The sequence below is a fragment of the Xenopus tropicalis genome, chromosome 10, assembly GCF_000004195.4.
Source record: "Xenopus tropicalis strain Nigerian chromosome 10, UCB_Xtro_10.0, whole genome shotgun sequence".
NCBI classification, from domain to species: Eukaryota; Metazoa; Chordata; class Amphibia; order Anura; family Pipidae; genus Xenopus; species Xenopus tropicalis.
This window is the reverse complement of record NC_030686.2, coordinates 7,177,772-7,196,937: the sequence shown is the minus strand read 5'-3', so window position 1 is coordinate 7,196,937 and position 19,166 is coordinate 7,177,772. Positions and strand designations below refer to the sequence as shown.

General features: G+C 41.8%; 1 protein-coding gene across 2 annotated transcripts; it reads left to right on the top strand.

Annotated features, from left to right (window-relative positions):
• The first annotated feature begins 1,145 nt into the window (after nucleotides 1–1,145).
• Nucleotides 1,146–13,468, top strand: cnp (2',3'-cyclic nucleotide 3' phosphodiesterase). Of its 2 annotated transcripts, none has more exons than XM_004918706.4 (4): nucleotides 1,146–1,778; nucleotides 9,008–9,683; nucleotides 10,941–11,071; nucleotides 12,282–13,468. In XM_004918706.4, exons 1-4 carry the CDS (start codon nucleotides 1,665–1,667, stop codon nucleotides 12,729–12,731), a joined length of 1,371 nt encoding a protein of 456 aa, XP_004918763.2. In that variant the 5' UTR covers nucleotides 1,146–1,664; the 3' UTR covers nucleotides 12,732–13,468. The 2 variants fall into 2 exon arrangements, with proteins under 2 accessions (XP_004918763.2, XP_002939086.2); XM_002939040.5 differs by having other exon boundaries at nucleotides 1,695–1,778; nucleotides 9,005–9,683.
• The last annotated feature ends 5,698 nt before the right edge of the window (nucleotides 13,469–19,166 follow it).

Genomic DNA, 19,166 nt, shown 5'->3' with positions numbered 1-19,166 from the left:
ACTGGCACAATATTGTACAGTTTACCTGCAGCCTAAGTGACTGGCACAATATTGTACAATTTACCTGCAGCCTAAGTGACTGGCACAATATTGTACAATTTACCTGCAGCCTAAGTGACTGGCACAATATTGCACAATTTACCTGCAGCCTAAGTGACTGGCACAATATTGTACAATTTACCTGCAGCCTAAGTGACTGGCACAATATTGTACAGTTTACCTGCAGCCTAAGTGACTGGCACAATATTGTACAGTTTACCTGCAGCCTAAGTGACTGGCACAATATTGTACAATTTACCTGCAGCCTAAGTGACTGGCACAATATTGTACAATTTACCTGCAGCCTAAGTGACTGGCACAATATTGCACAATTTACCTGCAGCCTAAGTGACTGGCACAATATTGTACAATTTACCTGCAGCCTAAGTGACTGGCACAATATTGTACAGTTTACCTGCAGCCTAAGTGACTGGCACAATATTGTACAATTTACCTGCAGCCTAAGTGACTGGCACAATATTGTACAGTTTACCTGCAGCCTAAGTGACTGGCACAATATTGTACAATTTACCTGCAGCCTAAGTGACTGGCACAATATTGTACAATTTACCTGCAGCCTAAGTGACTGGCACAATATTGCTTAAAGGGGATGCCGTTAAACAAACTTTTAGTATGATATAGACAATAATATTCTGATATAATTTGCAATTGGTCTTAATTTTTTTTATTGTTTTGGTTTTTCAGTTATTTAGCTTTCGATTCAGCAGCTCTCCAGTTTGGTTTTGCAGTCACTATCCGGTTGCTAGGGGTTTATTTAACCTAGCAACCAGACAGTGGTTTGAATAAGAGACTGAAATGTAAATAGGTGAGGTACTGAATAGAAAGTTAAGTAACAAAAAGTGAGATTAACAATTAAATTGTAGCTTCACAGAACAATAGTTTTTTGGCTGCCGGGGCAGTGACCCCTATTTAAAAGCTGAAAACAGTCAGAAGAAGACAAATAATTCAAAAACTGTTACAAAGAAATAATGAAGACCAATTGCAACAAAGAGTTGATGAAAAGTTGACGCACCTCTTTAATCGACGCCTGAGGGGGGCTAGTAAAGAAGAGCCAAATTTCTAGGTTTAAAAATAGAAAATTTATCTGTCAAAGTTACTTGGGGTAGATTTTTGCCGCCTCCGGCCTGGGCACTGATGCTTGAGGCGAGTTGGCAGCAGCACCCATAATGTCTGGGCACCCACACCTACCCATTGCCTCAAATAGTGCCCTGTAATTAGTGAACAACTAGGGAAGGATGGTTAGTGATTAATGCCAGAATATAATTAAGAGTTCCTGTCTTCTTGTAACTTTAGTGGAGCAGCCATGTTTTCTCTAAAACCACTAATATACCACCATCTTCATGGCTAAATCTGCTCAGTAACCTAAATGAGATTATTGTAACACCAAGAGCTCAGCTCACAGGCCGCAGGGAGGTGTGTGTGACAAGTATTGGGGAACAGACATTCCTCTCAGTTTATTCCATTGGTTATTATGGGATGGGAAAGTGAAAGCCAAGACAATAGTAGTGCGCCCTTAGCGCTCCCACAGGCAGCAGCGAGGGTTAAAGCGAAAGCTCCTCCAGAGGAGGCGGAGACGGGGCCGTGGGCTGTATGGGAGGGACATTATGAGTGCCAGGCGCCTTGTGGGGACAAAGCTACTCTCCTCACTATCGTGTTTACATCTCTGTACTGAGCTCCCACTAACTGCTCACTGCCGGGCTCCGCACCGCTGCCCCAAGGTAAGCTCCCTATTGCCTACTCTGTGGGACTATTTGGCCTGTCGGGGAGGGATACAAGGAAATAGGCTTGGATTGGGATTGTTAAAGTAACACTACGACGGCAGTAACATGTTTCTATTATCAATGCGCGGCTCCCAGCATATTCCTTATAAGTTTGGCTGCAAGTTGCTCCCAGTATATTCCTTATACTCTAGTTTGTGTGGAAGTTGCTCCCAGCTTATTCCTTATACTCTAGTTTGTGTGGAAGTAACAGGTAGCCTGCCCCTTGCGCAGGTGTTGTGGGCGGGGTTAGCGGCAGTTTGGGCACATAAAGCGGGTTCCCTGAGGGAAAGTTTGTGTCATAAATGTGAGGTGATAAAAAGCACAAACGCTCTATTTATTGGCCCCATAATGAAAGGCGCCTAAAAATGCTGCCCCAGTGCTTGTCAGGCAGTGAGTTAAGCGTTAGGGTTTCAGCAGGACTGTTATAGCCAGGCCCCCTCACAATACACTTATGGGCAGTGTATGAGGGGGGATAGTAAAATGGTGGAACCTGTGTTTCACATTTATATACTACAAATTGAAGCTGAATTTTTCACACATTTTTGTACTGTTGTTGCTTATAATGGATATATAAATACACATGGGGGAGTATGTATAATGGATATATAAATACACATGGGGGAGTATGTATAATGGATATATAAATACACATAGTGGAACATGTATAATGGATATATAAATACACAGAGTGGAACATGTATAATGGATATATAAATACACATAGTGGAGTATGTATAATGGATATATAAATACACAGAGTGGAACATGTATAATGGATATATAAATACACATAGTGGAACATGTATAATGGATATATAAATACACATAGTGGAACATGTATAATGGATATATAAATACACATAGTGGAACATGTATAATGGATATATAAATACACATAGTGGAGTATGTATAATGGGTATATAAATACACATAGTGGAACATGTATAATGGATATATAAATACACATAGTGGAACATGTATAATGGATATATAAATACACATAGTGGAACATGTATAATGGATATATAAATACACATAGTGGAACATGTATAATGGATATATAAATACACATAGTGGAGTATGTATAATGGATATATAAATACACATAGTGGAGTATGTATAATGGGTATATAAATACACATAGTGGAACATGTATAATGGATATATAAATACACATAGTGGAACATGTATAATGGATATATAAATACACAGTGGGACATGTATAATGGATATATAAATATACATAGTGGAGTATGTATAATGGATATTTAAATACACATAGTGGAACATGTATAATGGATATATAAATACACATAGTGGAACATGTATAATGGATATATAAATACACAGAGTGGAATATGTATAATGGATATATAAATACACATAGTGGAACATGTATAATGGATATATAAATACACATAGTGGAGTATGTATAATGGATATATAAATACACATAGTGGAGTATGTATAATGGGTATATAAATACACATAGTGGAACATGTATAATGGATATATAAATACACATAGTGGAACATGTATAATGGATATATAAATACACAGTGGGACATGTATAATGGATATATAAATATACATAGTGGAGTATGTATAATGGATATTTAAATACACATAGTGGAACATGTATAATGGATATATAAATACACATAGTGGAACATGTATAATGGATATATAAATACACAGAGTGGAATATGTATAATGGATATATAAATACACATAGTGGAACATGTATAATGGATATATAAATACACATAGTGGAACATGTATAATGGATATATAAATACACAGTGGGACATGTATAATGGATATATAAATACACATAGTGGAACATGTATAATGGATATATAAATACACAGTGGGACATGTATAATGGATATATAAATACACATAATGGAATATGTATAATGGATATATAAATACACAGAGTGGAACATGTATAATGGATATATAAATACACAGAGTGGAACATGTATAATGGATATATAAATACACAGAGTGGAACATGTATAATGGATATATAAATACACAGAGTGGAACATGTATAATGGATATATAAATACACAGAGTGGAACATGTATAATGGATATATAAATACACATAGTGAAATATGTATAATGGATATATAAATACACATAGTGGAACATGTATAATGGATATATCAATACAAATAGTGGAGTATGTATAATGGATATATAAATACACATAGTGGAATATGTATAATGGATATATCAATACAAATAGTGGAGTATGTATAATGGATATATAAATACACAGAGTGGAATATGTATAATGGATATATCAATACAAATAGTGGAGTATGTATAATGGATATATAAATACACAGAGTGGAACATGTATAATGGATATATAAATACACAGAGTGGAACATGTATAATGGATATATAAATACACAGAGTGGAACATGTATAATGGATATATAAATACACAGAGTGGAACATGTATAATGGATATATAAATACACATAGTGAAATATGTATAATGGATATATAAATACACATAGTGGAACATGTATAATGGATATATCAATACAAATAGTGGAGTATGTATAATGGATATATAAATACACATAGTGGAACATGTATAATGGATATATAAATACACATAGTGGAACATGTATAATGGATATATAAATACACAGAGTGGAACATGTATAATGGATATATAAATACACAGAGTGGAACATGTATAATGGATATATAAATACACATAGTGGAGTATGTATAATGGATATATAAATACACATGGGGGAGTATGTATAATGGATATATAAATACACATAGTGGAATATGTATAATGGATATATAAATACACATAGTGGAACATGTATAATGGATATATAAATACACATAGTGGAACATGTATAATGGATATATCAATACAAATAGTGGAGTATGTATAATGGATATATAAATACACATAGTGGAATATGTATAATGGATATATAAATACATAGAGTGGAATACTGTGCCTTTAGGGCAGTGGTTCTCAACCTTCCTAATGCCGTGACCCTTTAATACAGTTCCTCATGTTGTGGTGACCCCCCAACCATAAAATTATCCCTAAGACCACTGGAAATATGTGTTTTCCGATGGTCTTAGGCGACCCCTGTGAAAGGGGATTTCGACCCCCAAAGGGGTCCCGACCCACAGGTTGAGAACCGCTGCTTTAGGCACTCCCTGCCTTCCCTCGTGTCTTAATACTTCACTTTAATTTCTATAGACGCTTATTTACCAGCCCAGGGGCAGAAACAACTCAAGGGACAAGCAACCGGGCAATTCAGCAGCACTAGGTGGTTAAAACAGTTTTATGGTAGCAAATAAGCTATTATGTTCTTCATCATCTGTATGTCCCTTTATCCCTACATAGTTACATAGGCTGAATCAGGTTTAAGCTTTTACCCAAGTAAATCCTACTCTGCTCATCTGAAGGGAGTTGATCAGACCCTATGGGAAGCTGTCTATGATTTGCTTCAGAAGCAGAAAAAAATCCTTCCTGGCCTCAAAAGGCCAGTGATACCAGCCCATTGCACTAAGAATATCATCACCAGGATCCTTGTGTTTTCTTCATTTGGTAAAAGACATCCAACCCTTTCTAGAAAATATCTAATGTATCTACTAGTTTCCAGGCCAGGGAGAAAATTCCACAACTTTTTTTCTTTTCATCTCCAGTAGAAGGTACTGGGTCTGCTGGAAGGACCTACTGGTAAATAAAGTATCAGAGATTTTAGTGTATGGTCCCCTTTTTCCATTATTTATACATAGATATCTCTTTGATTGATAGATACTCTTTTATGCCTTTTCCCCAGTGTAAACAGACCCAACTCGGCCAACCTTTCCTCATAACGGAGCCCTTCCATTCCCTTTATCAGCTAAGTCGCTAACTTTCACTCATTGATAAATATGCTTCTATAAAAACCCATAGGAATGAATAGAAAGTGAATGAGTTTTACTCACAGAAATCTGCCCCAAACTCTATGCAGCAAATTTTTTTTTTATTGCTATTTATTTTTTTCAGGTGCTAGGGTGAGGTACACGGGTGTCAACCTTGTATATTTATAGATTGGGAAATTGACAGGAATCTTGTGTCCATATTTGATTGAGATCTAAATGGAATGTAACCTTCATATGTTCAGTTGAGGAAGAATTTATGACATTTTTTACATATATTTGCATCTCATTTCCTAAGTGATCATTATGTATGGTATGTATGTATGTATGTAGGTAATTTTTTTTTTTTATTTCTGACTTTAATAGTTCTTAAAGCATTGCTTCCCAAACTGTGGGGCTTAGCCTGGAGACCATTTTAAGAGGAGAACTAAAGATAATTGACATTTGCTCTTATAGAGACACCTAAAATCCCAGCTTGAAGTTCAGTTAGGAATATGCATTTGTGTCATAGATATTCTTGAAAGATATTTTCAGATATATGTACCCATTTCATAAACTAATGAGCAACCGGACCAAATGTTGGACCTTCAGAGGGGGACCAGGCCAAAGACTGGACTATCCAGTGGGGATTAAACTGAAATAGTTTGACAGTCACTGCCTTAAAGGGACCCATTTTATAGATATGAAATGCTGGTTTTATCCTGATGATCGATGGGCCGTATAATCTTCAAGTCAGCTATAGTTGCACATGTCCAAAATAAAGATAAGTCTATCTAACCAGATTATTTTATAGTGCTTGCATCGGGTAGGGAGTAAATAAAAGGTGTAGTGAGATCCCCTACCTAACCCATCACCATCCATATATTCCTAACCTTCCTGCTGGCAGTTTTGCCCAATTGAGCCTGGTACACTGGTACATGACCTCCCAGTAGTATTTGTGTGGAAAGATCCAACCTGTTTGTGTCTTCTCCAAATAGGTTTTCATTATGGGGCTTGGGTAAGGTTCAGTTAAGCTAATGACTCTATACCTTACATCGTAACCCTAACCAGGAACCCCTGAAGTCTTTAGGGACCACTGAGTTTTCCCAGTGACCGGTAGACCATGTCCCATAAAGAGTACAGGAAACATATTTATACCACTGTTCTCCATAGTCAACTTGTTACTGGGAGAACTAAAGGGTCCTGTTCTAACTGGGAAAAATGAACGTATATTTTTATAGTCTTGAGTGATGGCTACACCAGTAATGGTCATTTCAGAGAAACCATTTGACTTCGCCCTTACAGTGGCATTGGAAAGCCTCCAAAAGTATCATAAGATCTTGTTCGAATGTAACATACCAGCAAGCCCACAGATTTCTAACACCCAGCCCTGGTGGTCACCAAATACATTGTGAACGCATTGCACTAACAGGGACAATCCTCTTTTAAAACAATATTTTAGCTCTTTTAAACTAGAACTGCAGTCTGATGCAACACTAAGGGGCTGATTTACTAACCCACGAATCCGACCCGAATTGGAAAAGTTCCGACTTGAAAACAAACATTTTGCGACTTTTTCGTATTTTTTGCGATTTTTTCGGCTTCTTTACGAATTTTTCGTTACCAATACGATTTTTGCGTAAAAACGCGAGTTTTTCGTAGCCATTACGAAAGTTGCGTAAAAAGTTGCGCTTTTTTCGTAGCGTTAAAACTTACGCGAAAAGTTGCGCATTTTTCGTAGCGTTAAAACTTAAAAGGTGCAAAGTTTCGCGTAAGTTTTAACGCTACGAAAAAAGCGCAACTTTTTGCGCAAGTTTTAACGCTACGAAAAATCGCCAGATTTTACGCAACTTTCGTAATGGCTACGAAAAACTCGCGTTTTTACGCAAAAATCGTATTGGTAACGAAAAATTCGTAAAGAAGCCGAAAAAACGCAATCGGACTCATTTCGACCCGTTCGTGGGTAAGTAAATCAGCCCCTAAGTTTAGGGACAGCTTTAAGGTCCTTGACTTCTTTTGGATGAACTCAAAGTTAGGAAATATTTTTTGATTGAGAACTTGATAAACCTCAACTACTGTGCAAAAATGTACAATAATCAAATTGGCACCCTTGTTTATTGACTTCTGTTGAGGCCATATGCATTTTTGGAATGCATCACAAATAGTTGTACTTTAGTTGCAATACATTCATGACCCTTGTATAACTTCAGTGGATGTCATGATTGGATGTGACTTCCTCTGTATAACCGATCAGTTGGCAGGTCTGTAGTCTGAACAAGCCCATAAAATGAATGTACAGTAGTCTCAACTGCTGATATTGGTTATCATTGAAAATAATAAGGCACTTATCTAACATCTCCTACAGATACCAAAGCGTTAACCCACCCTGACAATCACTGGACTGTTATGATGGATGGGGATTGTCGTGGGAAGCCGTGAATGGTGTTGACTGTTGTGTTCTCTATTAACGGAATGCTCTTTTGTCTTCTTTGGTGGCCAATTGGGGCAGAAATCAAACCACGAACAGTTTGGGAATCCAAGAAAGTAAAACCCTTTTCCCACCAGAAAACTTATCTAACTTGGTCATTAGATTATTTGACCATAAAATAATTGTATTGCTCATCACAGTTGGAAACCGAGAAAATGTGATTACTGTATGTGATGTGATTATTTTGGTGCTTGTAACCGAACTTAGAATTTGAACTGCAAAATGGGTCTGAAACTTGATTGTTCCTGTGAAGGAAGTAGCATCTCCATGTACAAGTCGTTCATTGCTTTTGGTTGGTCTCATATAAGCTTAAGATTTCTGGTTCCTCATCTGATGTCTGGACCATATGAATTATTTGAAATTTTGGATACTATTAAGGTCCCCATACATGGGCAGATTGTAGTTGCCGATATTGGTTCCTTGGACCGATTCGGCAGCTTATCGGCCCGTGTAGGGGCAGAAACAAGGGGCCTGCCCGACCGATATCTGGCCTAAAATTGGCCAGATATCAATCGGCAGGTTAGAAAATTCAGTCGGATCGGGGACCGCATTGGCTCGTTGATGTGGTCTCCGAACCGACTGCCCCATTGCCGCCAATATAATTATTATTTTTTTTTACCTACATGCTCCCCGATATCGTCCACCCATAGGTGGGGATATCGGGTGAAGCCAAGCGAGCGGATATCAACGTGTATGGGGACCTTTAGAAGATAAATTGTACTCATAGATATAGATATATATGTATACTGTTTGTGTAGTATTTGCAATGTTAACGGGTTCCCTCTTTGTCCAAGTAGGTCCAGAAAGCAGTCAGAAGATCAGACCCCATATCTGCCAAGAATTTATTCCACATGATGTCTGCACAGGCATCCAAAGACCACCCTGAGGGGCAGAAACCCCCTTTGCTAGTGGATGACCACACTGTGACTACTGTTCGAGAATCTAAGATATTGGTTCTTCTAAGGGGTCTGCCGGGAAGTGGAAAGTCAGAGCTGGCCAAGGAAGTTGAGCAGAAATACAAGGATAGCTCTAGACTTTTTTCCGCTGACCAGTATAACATAAGACCCGCTATCAGGAGCGCCAGTGGGGGGGAGTATGTCAAACTGGATGAAGATCTCAACTCTTGCTGTGAAAGACATGAAGCCAATATGGTTATTGTCGACGACACACACCATGACAGGGAACGCTTGGAAGAGCTGTTTGATCTCGCCAACAAGTTCCAATTCACAGTAATAGTGCTGGAACCTAAGACCCCTTGGAGGCTCGACTGTGCTCAGCTGAAGGATAGGAATCACTGGAAGCTCTCGCTGGAAGAACTTAAGAACCTGAGACCTACCCTGGAAAAAGATATCCTGCCGCTGTATTTTGGCTGGTTCTTGGCCAAGCGCGATGAGGACAACCTCAGAAAGACAGCCCATGAGTTCCTGGAACAACTGGGAAACCTCAAAGCATTTAAGAAACGTCTACAAGCATGTATGTTATTGAGATGTGGAATGTGATCTCTTCTATTAATTGTTATTTTGACCTTTTTTTGATTTTTAGATATTGTGTGCTGGCACTGCAGCACCTAATGTTTATTTATATGTTCTGCGGCTGTCCCCTGGCTCCATTATAAATCATTAAAGGGGAACTCCAGCTTCCAAACCAAAATTCTTTAAAAGAGCCCCGCACAACAGAGAAACCAGTAATATACCTGTCACTGTAATCTGTTCCTTCAAACAGTAGGAATAAATACCATTTTTATATGCTGAAATCCAGCTGCAAAACTGTTCTTCTCTTTCTGCATCATTTGTAATCCTGGCAGGGGAGGAGGGGCTAAACACTGATGTTACACATTGTAACAACTTCTCCCCAGCTTACAGACAGCATGCAGGAACTACATAACCCACAATGCATTGCACTGGGATGTTCCTTCCCTTATTGACATCACGTGTGCAGCAGGGAATTGTGGGATTGGGAGGAGGCAGGCTGGGGACAGGCGACTACTGTTACATTTTATTTGAGTCACAAAGTAGACCGCCAGATCAGCAGGGGAACAGGGGGCGGGGCTTAGGGAACAGGGGGCGGGGCTTAGGGAACTGTTCTGAAAGCTGCTTATTTTTTCACTGATGTATATTGAAATTATGTTTCCTTTTCAAGAAGCTTAAGTTGTGTTTGGGTGGAGTTCCCCTTTAAAAAGCTGCCTTGCAATAATAATGCCGGGTACAAATGGTCTCATAGCCGCAGTGCAGAGATGTAGCTGACACCGGGTGTTACAGCAGCACCATGTGGCAATGCTGCACTTCAGGGGCCCATGAATAAATGGCCAGCATTGTATCAGCCAAGCAGCCCGAGACATTTGCAAGCTCACAGCATGTTAGCGATATCACAGGGTGGTGACTAGGAGATTCCCATTTCAGCAGATGAATTCGGCCTGAAATCTTGATTCGGATTACGTCCTATGCCAGAAATACATTGCATAAAAGTTAATTTTATTCTTTGAGGGTAATGGCATTTGAGCAGCTAATGTATATACAGTATCCCCCCAACCTGTGTAAACTAAACTAAACCTTGAACTTTTTTTCCAGTACTGAACTTTTTCATCATGCTCAGTGGGCAGAACACTATGATGGAATAATCCATTGATTGTAGTCTGGCGTCACTTGGTGTGGGGGCAGCAGTGCCATGGCCTAGGTGCTCTATGGAGGGTTTGGAGCAGGTTTATTTACAATCTTCTTCTTCTGTCTGCAGTTGGAGTTGAAGACAAGCACAAGTTGGACTTGCTGAAGTATTTTGCCAAAACTCCCAACATTTTGCACTGTACAACCAAGTTCTGCGACTTTGGAAAGGTGCCCGGATCAGAGGAATACGCACAGCTGGAGGTTGGTGTGAAGCAAGGCACCTGTGACGTGAATGCTGTGGTGTGACGGATCCTTAGTGCGTCAGCACTGTATTCATAAGGAGTGGGTGGTAGTTAGTGGCGTGACTAGAGAAGAAGCAAACCTGGCCCATAGGCAAACCCTGGAATGCCCCTAGCTTGCAGCTGTGCAGGAAATAGAAAATCCCCTAGTTTGTTATATAGTCTATGGTCCTAGAATGTCAAAACTGACTCTTTCACTAGGCTGCCCAGTTTTGGAATTGGCCAATGGTTTAAGTGGTTTCTGACACCAGATCCCATGCTAAAATCAACCGGTTCTAATCCCAGTGTCAGATCTTTGGGATGTTGGTCATCTCCTTAACACGATACATTTTGCCTTTCTGTCCTGTCCTTTTTTAGCTTGCAGTTTAAAATGCTTTGTGGCAACCAAAAATGTAATTCTTTGAGAGACTTTATTATTATTGCTATTTTTACCTTTTTTTTTTTTGCTTCTGTTTCTTCAAAGGCCACATCTTATTCATCTTTTATTACGCCTTCCGAAGTCTTACCTGTTAGGGTAAATGGAACTGGCACAACCATCTAGCTGTTAAGAATCTGGGCCGTATTTACATGTAGGATTGGCACCTCTACCGGCGTTCGTCACCGGGCAAGGGATGGCGAGTGACGTCACGGGGGGGGGGGGTAAAAGAGACAGGGCTATGATGGCATGAGGCAGCAATTGGCTGATCGCTGCGTCAATCTCAGCAAGTTCTGCCTTGTTTTCCTAATTTGGGAAACCGGGCTGGAGGTTTTTACCTGGACAGTCCTTCCGAAACCTTGGCTGTCTGGGTCAAAACCGGATAGGGGGCAACCCTATTTACATGTAGGTACCCGTGGGCCTGTGCTAGGGTGGCAGCTTTTTTTTGGGGGGGGGGGGGCAGCAGCCCTCGGGTGCCTATATATTTATGTATGTAAGATTTTTTGTTTTTTTAAGAAAATAATCCCCCAAACCTCCGCCGCAGGGTTCCTAAGGAAATCTGCGGTAGGAGCTGTGTGGGTAACAGTAAGATGTTGCTTCTGCAATGTAGGGTGTCCATTTAGGTCCAGTACCACATTAGGTCCTGTTAAGACTTTATAATAGAAACAAATGCATGGACCCCAGAGAAGCCTCTTACAGGGCAGAGAGAAAGTCATATGCGTCCAGTGAAAATAAACTTATCTCTTTGCTTTCCCAGGCTGTAAGAAAGAATTATTCCAGAGGCTTCACTCTCCATATCTCGGCACTGTTCGTCACTCCCCGGACCGCAGGGGCCCAGATCGAACTGACTCAGGAACAGCTTCACCTTTGGCCGTCGGATGCAGAAAAGGAAGTGATGCCCAAGGATATTCTTCCCCGGGGAAGCCGGGCTCATATTACTCTGGGCTGTGCATCTGATATACAGGATGTCCAAACTGGTATTGACTTACTGGAGTTTGTAAAGTTGCAGCAGGCTGGCAGGGAGGGGGAGAATATGGGGGAGCTGTTAGGGGGCAAAATATCCTATTATGATAATGGCATGTGGATGCTGGCATTGCCCAGAAAAAAAGAGGTTAAAACCATTTTCTCAGGTTATTATGGGAAACCAGGGGTTACTGCCCCTCACCTGGGCAAAAAGGGCCTGCTACCCCAGTGTCAAATTGTATAACCAGAGAACCAGAAAGAAGGCACTTAGAGTCCTGATATTTCAAGTTATTTCATTTGTTTGGATCTAATGGTTGGTATTAAATTTATGAAAAATGTCGATAAAGATTTGAAATATCTATTGGCACCGATTTAAACATGAAAAAAAAAAGGTCATGGTTGTAATATTCCCATCCTGTTACGTTTATAATTGATGGCGATGCCTGCAGGGCCCAACCCACCCTAATAAGCATTTCATTAGTCATACTGATTAGTGATACTGACCTCATTCTCAGGTCACGGCACAAATCCAACCATGCCACTGGAAAAGCGGAAAGGGGCCCACAAACGCCACGCTAAAACTGGTGGTCTTTGTTCTTTTTTTATTCATTGTTACATTTATATTAGGGGGAAGGAAGCAATTCTCTTTGCACACAACACTTCCTGCTGAGAGGGACGTAATCAGGAAATGCCAGCAGGGCAAGGAGAGATGCCAGCCTTCTGCAACTGGGGCACGCGTTCCGTATAATTACTCTCCGTGTACAAAAAAATGTATGTGGGCGAGATCATAAATGTTCATTTTATTTTAGGGATGTGCTAAATACCTCCATTTTTGGATCCAACACTGTATCTTCCACTAATGATCTGGCTGAATACTGAACCCTGATTGGCTTATCAATTCGTTATCGGTTGTGAATGAAAAATGTTCATTCTGATTTGGTTGAACCCTGAGTCCTGCAAAAAGTTCCAAAATTCAAACCCTGGATTCAGTGCATCCCTATTTAATTTAACCCCCTAACCAATCACTTCTCTGTTTTGTTTTTAACAATCCGCTCTGGAATTGCTAAAGGAAAATTAAACCTATTTATATAACTTAAGGGTGAGGGCACACTAAGGGGCGGATTTATCAAAATGTGAGTTTAGAGCTTAATACATAAGCACTATCCCATGCTCTATTCATTCCTATGGGATTTTTAGAAGCCTATTTATCAATGGATGAAAGTTAGATCTTACTATTTTGAATGAATAGAACGTAGGTGAGTTTTATGTATTAAGCTCTAAACTCACATTTTGATAAATCTGCCCCTAACTGTATGCCCTGCTTCTCTCTGCCTGCGATTGGAGGATGCTTCTATGTTTAGCCGCACTGACAGGCACAGCATTGGCCTGGGTGCAGCCACATGGAGCGGAGAAAATGCGAAAGCATATAGCGAGTGTGCCCTTGCCCTAAGCCTGCTACACAGGCCTTCCTTATGAACTGCACCACTATGGAACCCAGATTCGGCCCGTCTCCCTCAGGCCCGGACTGGCAATCTGTGGGTTCTACCAAATGCCAGAGGGGCTGCTGTAAGATGCCATAGACCAGGGGTCCCCAAACTTCTGACCCAAGGGGCCGGATCAAGGGCCCCTCAGACTGTTGGGGGGGGGTGTGCTGGTGATTTTGCCCACATCCTCTTTCATATCCTGCCATCAAACCAGACTGTTCACAACTCCTCCCCCCCAGCGCTGTGTCCTACCTGGTCCGTCCTTCATCTCCGCTCCCCTGTGCCGCTCCCCGCTGAGTCCTCTGTCTCCACTGCCAGGTGGGAGGACGCAGTGGGGGCCGGATAAATTCCACTGGGGGGCCGGATCTGACCCGCGGGCCGTAGTTTGGGGACTGCTGCCATAGACACTCACTATTTATTGGGCTGCTGGGGGGCTGTTTGGACCTCTGTGTACTGGAAATGCCAGGGCCTATTTTGAATGAGTCTGGACTTGATCTCCCTTATACCTCCTGATAAAAGGCAGAGTAATGCCATGGCTTTCTGGCACTTGGGGTCATGCCCAGTAGATGCCAGAACCACATCAGCTCATGTTCCTGGGCGGCTATTGCTGCCAGAGAGCCAGGGAGGGGAAGGCAAGGGGCCAGACATGGCAGCTGCATTACTCTGCCTTTTATCAGGAGCAACGAGGGAGCTGAGCTGTATTGGCCATAATACGTTGTGGGTTCAGAATGCTTGAGGCATTGGGGTCATGGTACCATTAATTGTATGCGCTGTGTGTGCCCCCAAATGTCTGTGGGTACATACTTTTAGGTAGATAGGAACAGATGGCTAAAAAGCCTATTTGGCCTCATAAAATACACTTACTAGTACAAAGTACATGGCCGTGCCCAGTAGAAATGGCTTGTGTGGTATCTTCATAACTGCGCCCAAACTCAGAAACGCCAAGAATGAGGCCAAATGAACCAGAATTCTCTATATTCACTAGACAGACTGTGATCCAATGAGATGGCAGGGATGGTCTGATGGCACCAGGGGGCCAATATATATATATATATATATATATATCTATACAGTATATATATATATAATCTATAGCAAAGCTTTGGTACTAAGGCTTGGAATCTATATCCATTGTTATGTAATAAGCACATTTCATTCGATCTGTTGCTGTGCGAGGCTGAAAGTTTTGGTTGGCCTGACCGTGTGCACAGAGATTCACAGCAATAACCAATAGTAGTGCAAATCCAGTGGGGGACCCGGTCCGTGGGGTCTGCATCTTCTATAGTTGTTAGAAATCCCCCTCCCTGGCTGCTTTCCTACCTAGCGGGCAGGTAGCAATGGGGCTGGGTAGGGGGATGCTGTGCGGGCCGGGCCCCTCCGATGGTTTTTCTGCAGGGGCCCCGGTGTTAGTTAAGCCACTGAATGCACATAAACACATCGGGTATAAAAAATAGATTTCCCTACAACAAGCAGTGCACTTATTGTGCTTTTAATTGAAGTTTGGTCCAAGTGACACACAGTAGTACCACAGGAAAATATCCTCATTTAGCAAACAGATGATTTAAAGGGCAAGTTAATACTCAATATACCAGACATTTTACCCCATTTTTCAAATCAGCCTGGGGGAGTTTGCGGCACAGAGCAGCGGTGCATTTGTTTCCTTTTATTTTACACTTTACTGCTCCTTTATTTACCCTCGCGTCTCCTCATGAAGGGTAATGATAGCAAAACCTTTGCCCAACTCTGCCCGTTATTATCCGGTGGAACTAATTGATGTATAGCAGCATGTAATGTGTAACTTATTTAACTGTTTCTGTCCGGGTCTGAGTGCCAAGTAACAGTGTGGGGCAGTGATAATGTGCTAATCCGGTGTGTGAGACTGACACGCGTGTAACACAGGTACCAAAGTGATACCGCCGGCAGCGGGGGGAGGGGCGCTGAGCCGCTGGGATGCCACTATATAAACATGATGCCATTCTATGTGCCAAGCCCTTATTTATCCCATGAGGGATTCAGTCTAAATCTGTCTATGGAGCAAGATGCTGTGAAAGGGGTGGTTCACCTTTACGCTAACTAGTATGTTATAGAATGACCAATCTTTTCAGTTGGTCTTCATTATTTATAGTTTTTGAATTATTTGCCTTCTCCTTCTGACTCTTTTTAACTTTCAAATGGGGGTCACTGACCCCAGCAGCCAATACAATATTGCCCTGTGAGGCTACAATTTGTTACTTTTTATAACTTATATCTCTGTTCATTCCCTCTACTATTCATATACCAGTATCTCATTCAATACACCCCCTGGTGTATTGCTGAAACTCTAAACTGGAGAACTCCTGAACAAAATGGGAAACAACTAAAAAAAAAAAATGCAGACCAATTGCAAATTGTCTCAGACTATCACAACAGAGCTCTTACCCACGCCTTTTTTTTTTTTTTTTTTTTACCTGATTGTGTATAATCCCAATACTCACTTTGCCCACGTCTGAGAGGGGTGGGCTTGAGGTGGCCGTGTCCCTGGAGGGGACTAGGTAGGTAGGGGTGTCACAAGCAGAGAGAGAGGCCTTGTTTGGCCCTCGGCCCACCTCTGTACATAGGGTGTCAGTGTGGCCAATGCTTCCCACCCTGCGGAACTCATTAGGGTGCTTGCTGAACTAATTACAGCTCATATCTGGGGTATGTGTTGCACTCACTTGTCTCCATATGATACACCATATCCATATGATATGCTTGCTATGCAAGAGGGTACAACCGTAAAGGGGTTGTTCACCTTTAAATTAACCTTTAGTATGACGGAGAGAGGGATATTCTGAGACAATTTGCAACTGGCCTTTATTATTTATGGTTTTTCAATTATTTAGCTTTTTGTTCCGCAGCTCTCTTGTTTGGTATTTCAACAGCTATCTGGTTGCCAGGGTCTTATTTACCCTAGCAACCAGGCAGTGATTTGATAGGGGTAGGAATTCTATACCATACTCCAAGTTAACGTAGCAGGTAAAGCACCCCTGTAAGTGTCTGACCTGGAATATAGTAACTCCAGTCCCTCCCAAAGCTTTACACAATTATTACTCCATAGACTTATCCAGCAGGGAACTAATGTGGTTACCAGGGCCGTGGTCACATGATGGGCTGATGTGGAGGGATCCAATCGGGCATGGAAGCTGGCACGATGGGCTCAGCCAATGTAGGTTACCCCTGTGGTTTAACATTTCCTGGCTAACTTACCTGAAAGGGAAATAAAATGTAAAATATTGTAACTTACCTTTTTTTTTCCAATGTAATTGAAATATTTAATAATAAAAAGTAAAATCTGAACGGGTGTGTGTGTGGCGTTTGTCAGGGTGCGCATTATGGGCATCAGCCATCTACACAAGAAACCACGGGCAACTGGCATTGTAAGAGGCTGAGTGCCAGTTGGCAGAATGGGGCATACAGTGGATATGCCACCTTAAGGTCCCCATACACAGGCCAATTCTATCTGCCGATATGGGACCCTTAGACAGATTCGCCAGCTTATCGGCCCGTGTATGGGCACTACCAACGGGCCTGCAGATATTGATCAGGCAGGTTTAAAAATGTAGTCAGATCGGGGACCGCATCGGCTTGTTGATGTGGTCCCCAAACAGACTGCCCCATTACCATCGTTATAATTTGATCGTTTGGCCCCAGGGCCAAACAACCGAATTAGCCTAAATTCCCCCGATATCGCCCAACCGTAGGTGGGGATATCGGGAGAAGATCCGCTTGCTTGGCAAGCTCGTCAAACGAGCAGATCTTAATGGGTATGGCCACCTTAGAAGCGAGATGGCAGAGGCTTAGACGCTATTAAAAGGGGACCTGTCACCCTAAGAAATCAAACTGGTTTCCATTGTGTTTGTCAAGCAAAATATTCACATTATTTCCTTCAGCCTTGGACTTCACAATCACAGCCAGCAGGCCGGCGCCATTTTGTGGGCATTGTTATTAAGGCAAAGCTTTGTATCACCTCAAATTCTTGTTTCTGTGCCAGTATGGGGGGACCCGATACCCATTGTACATGCACTGGTTACACAATTACATGGTGAGGGGGTAGGGAGAATGCAACGAGGGCAGCGACATCTAAAAAGTATTGAATTGAAAGTGAAAGTAACTGTCTGCCCCACCTCTATGCCTAAGGCCTAGAGGCGGGGCAGGCAATATATGATTGACAGCCGTCTGCCCCAGGTCTATGCCTAAGGCCTAGAGGCGGGGCAGGCAATATATGATTGACAGCTGTCTGCCCCAGGTCTATGCCTAAGGCCTAGAGGCGGGGCAGGCAATATATGATTGACAGCTGTCTGCCCCAGGTCTATGCCTAAGGCCTAGAGGCGGGGCAGGCAATATATGATTGACAGCTGTCTGCCCCAGGTCTATGCCTAAGGCCTAGAGGCGGGGCAGACAATATATGATTGACAGCTGTCTGCCCCAGGTCTATGCCTAAAGCCTAGAGGCAGGGCAGGCAATATATGATTGACAGCTGTCTGCCCCAGGTCTATGCCTAAGGCCCGGGAGGGGGGATACTATCAATACACACAAAGCCATACATGCTGGTCATTACACTGGTGCCCCGGGCGGGGGGAAACTCTGAATACACACAAAGGCATATGGAATATTATCTTTTGCTATTCCCGACGCTACAGATTGACCAACCCCCTCAATCAAGAACACTGGAAGTTGTAGGTGGATATCTAGGTACTGTCCTGTATTAAAAGGGGTGTTATATTACTGAATGGCATTATTTCCCCCTTTACAAAGCCTTGGTAGAACCCTGATCTAAAATACAGTGATATTTTGCCCAAAACAGACATTAGTGAAAAGGGGCCATATAATAAATATGTTACTTTAGAAAGAAAGACTTTCCGGATCTCAGGGAGCAGCTGAACTTCCAGACGGCCCCCTGGCACAGAGCCATAGATACAAAGTCTGATTGGTGTTGCTGATTTCATACAGAATGAATACATATAATGTTCCGCAAACAGAACAGAGCTTTATTCCCCCTACACTGCAGCTGCAAATGCCTCAAATTAAAGGGGAACTCCACCCAGACACAACGTAAGCTGTTTGAAAAGTAAACATAATTCCAAGCAACTTTGCAATATATATCAATTAAACAATATGCAGCCTTTTCATGATAATGTAATAATCTGGTTTGGAACAGTTCCCTAAGCCCCGCCCCC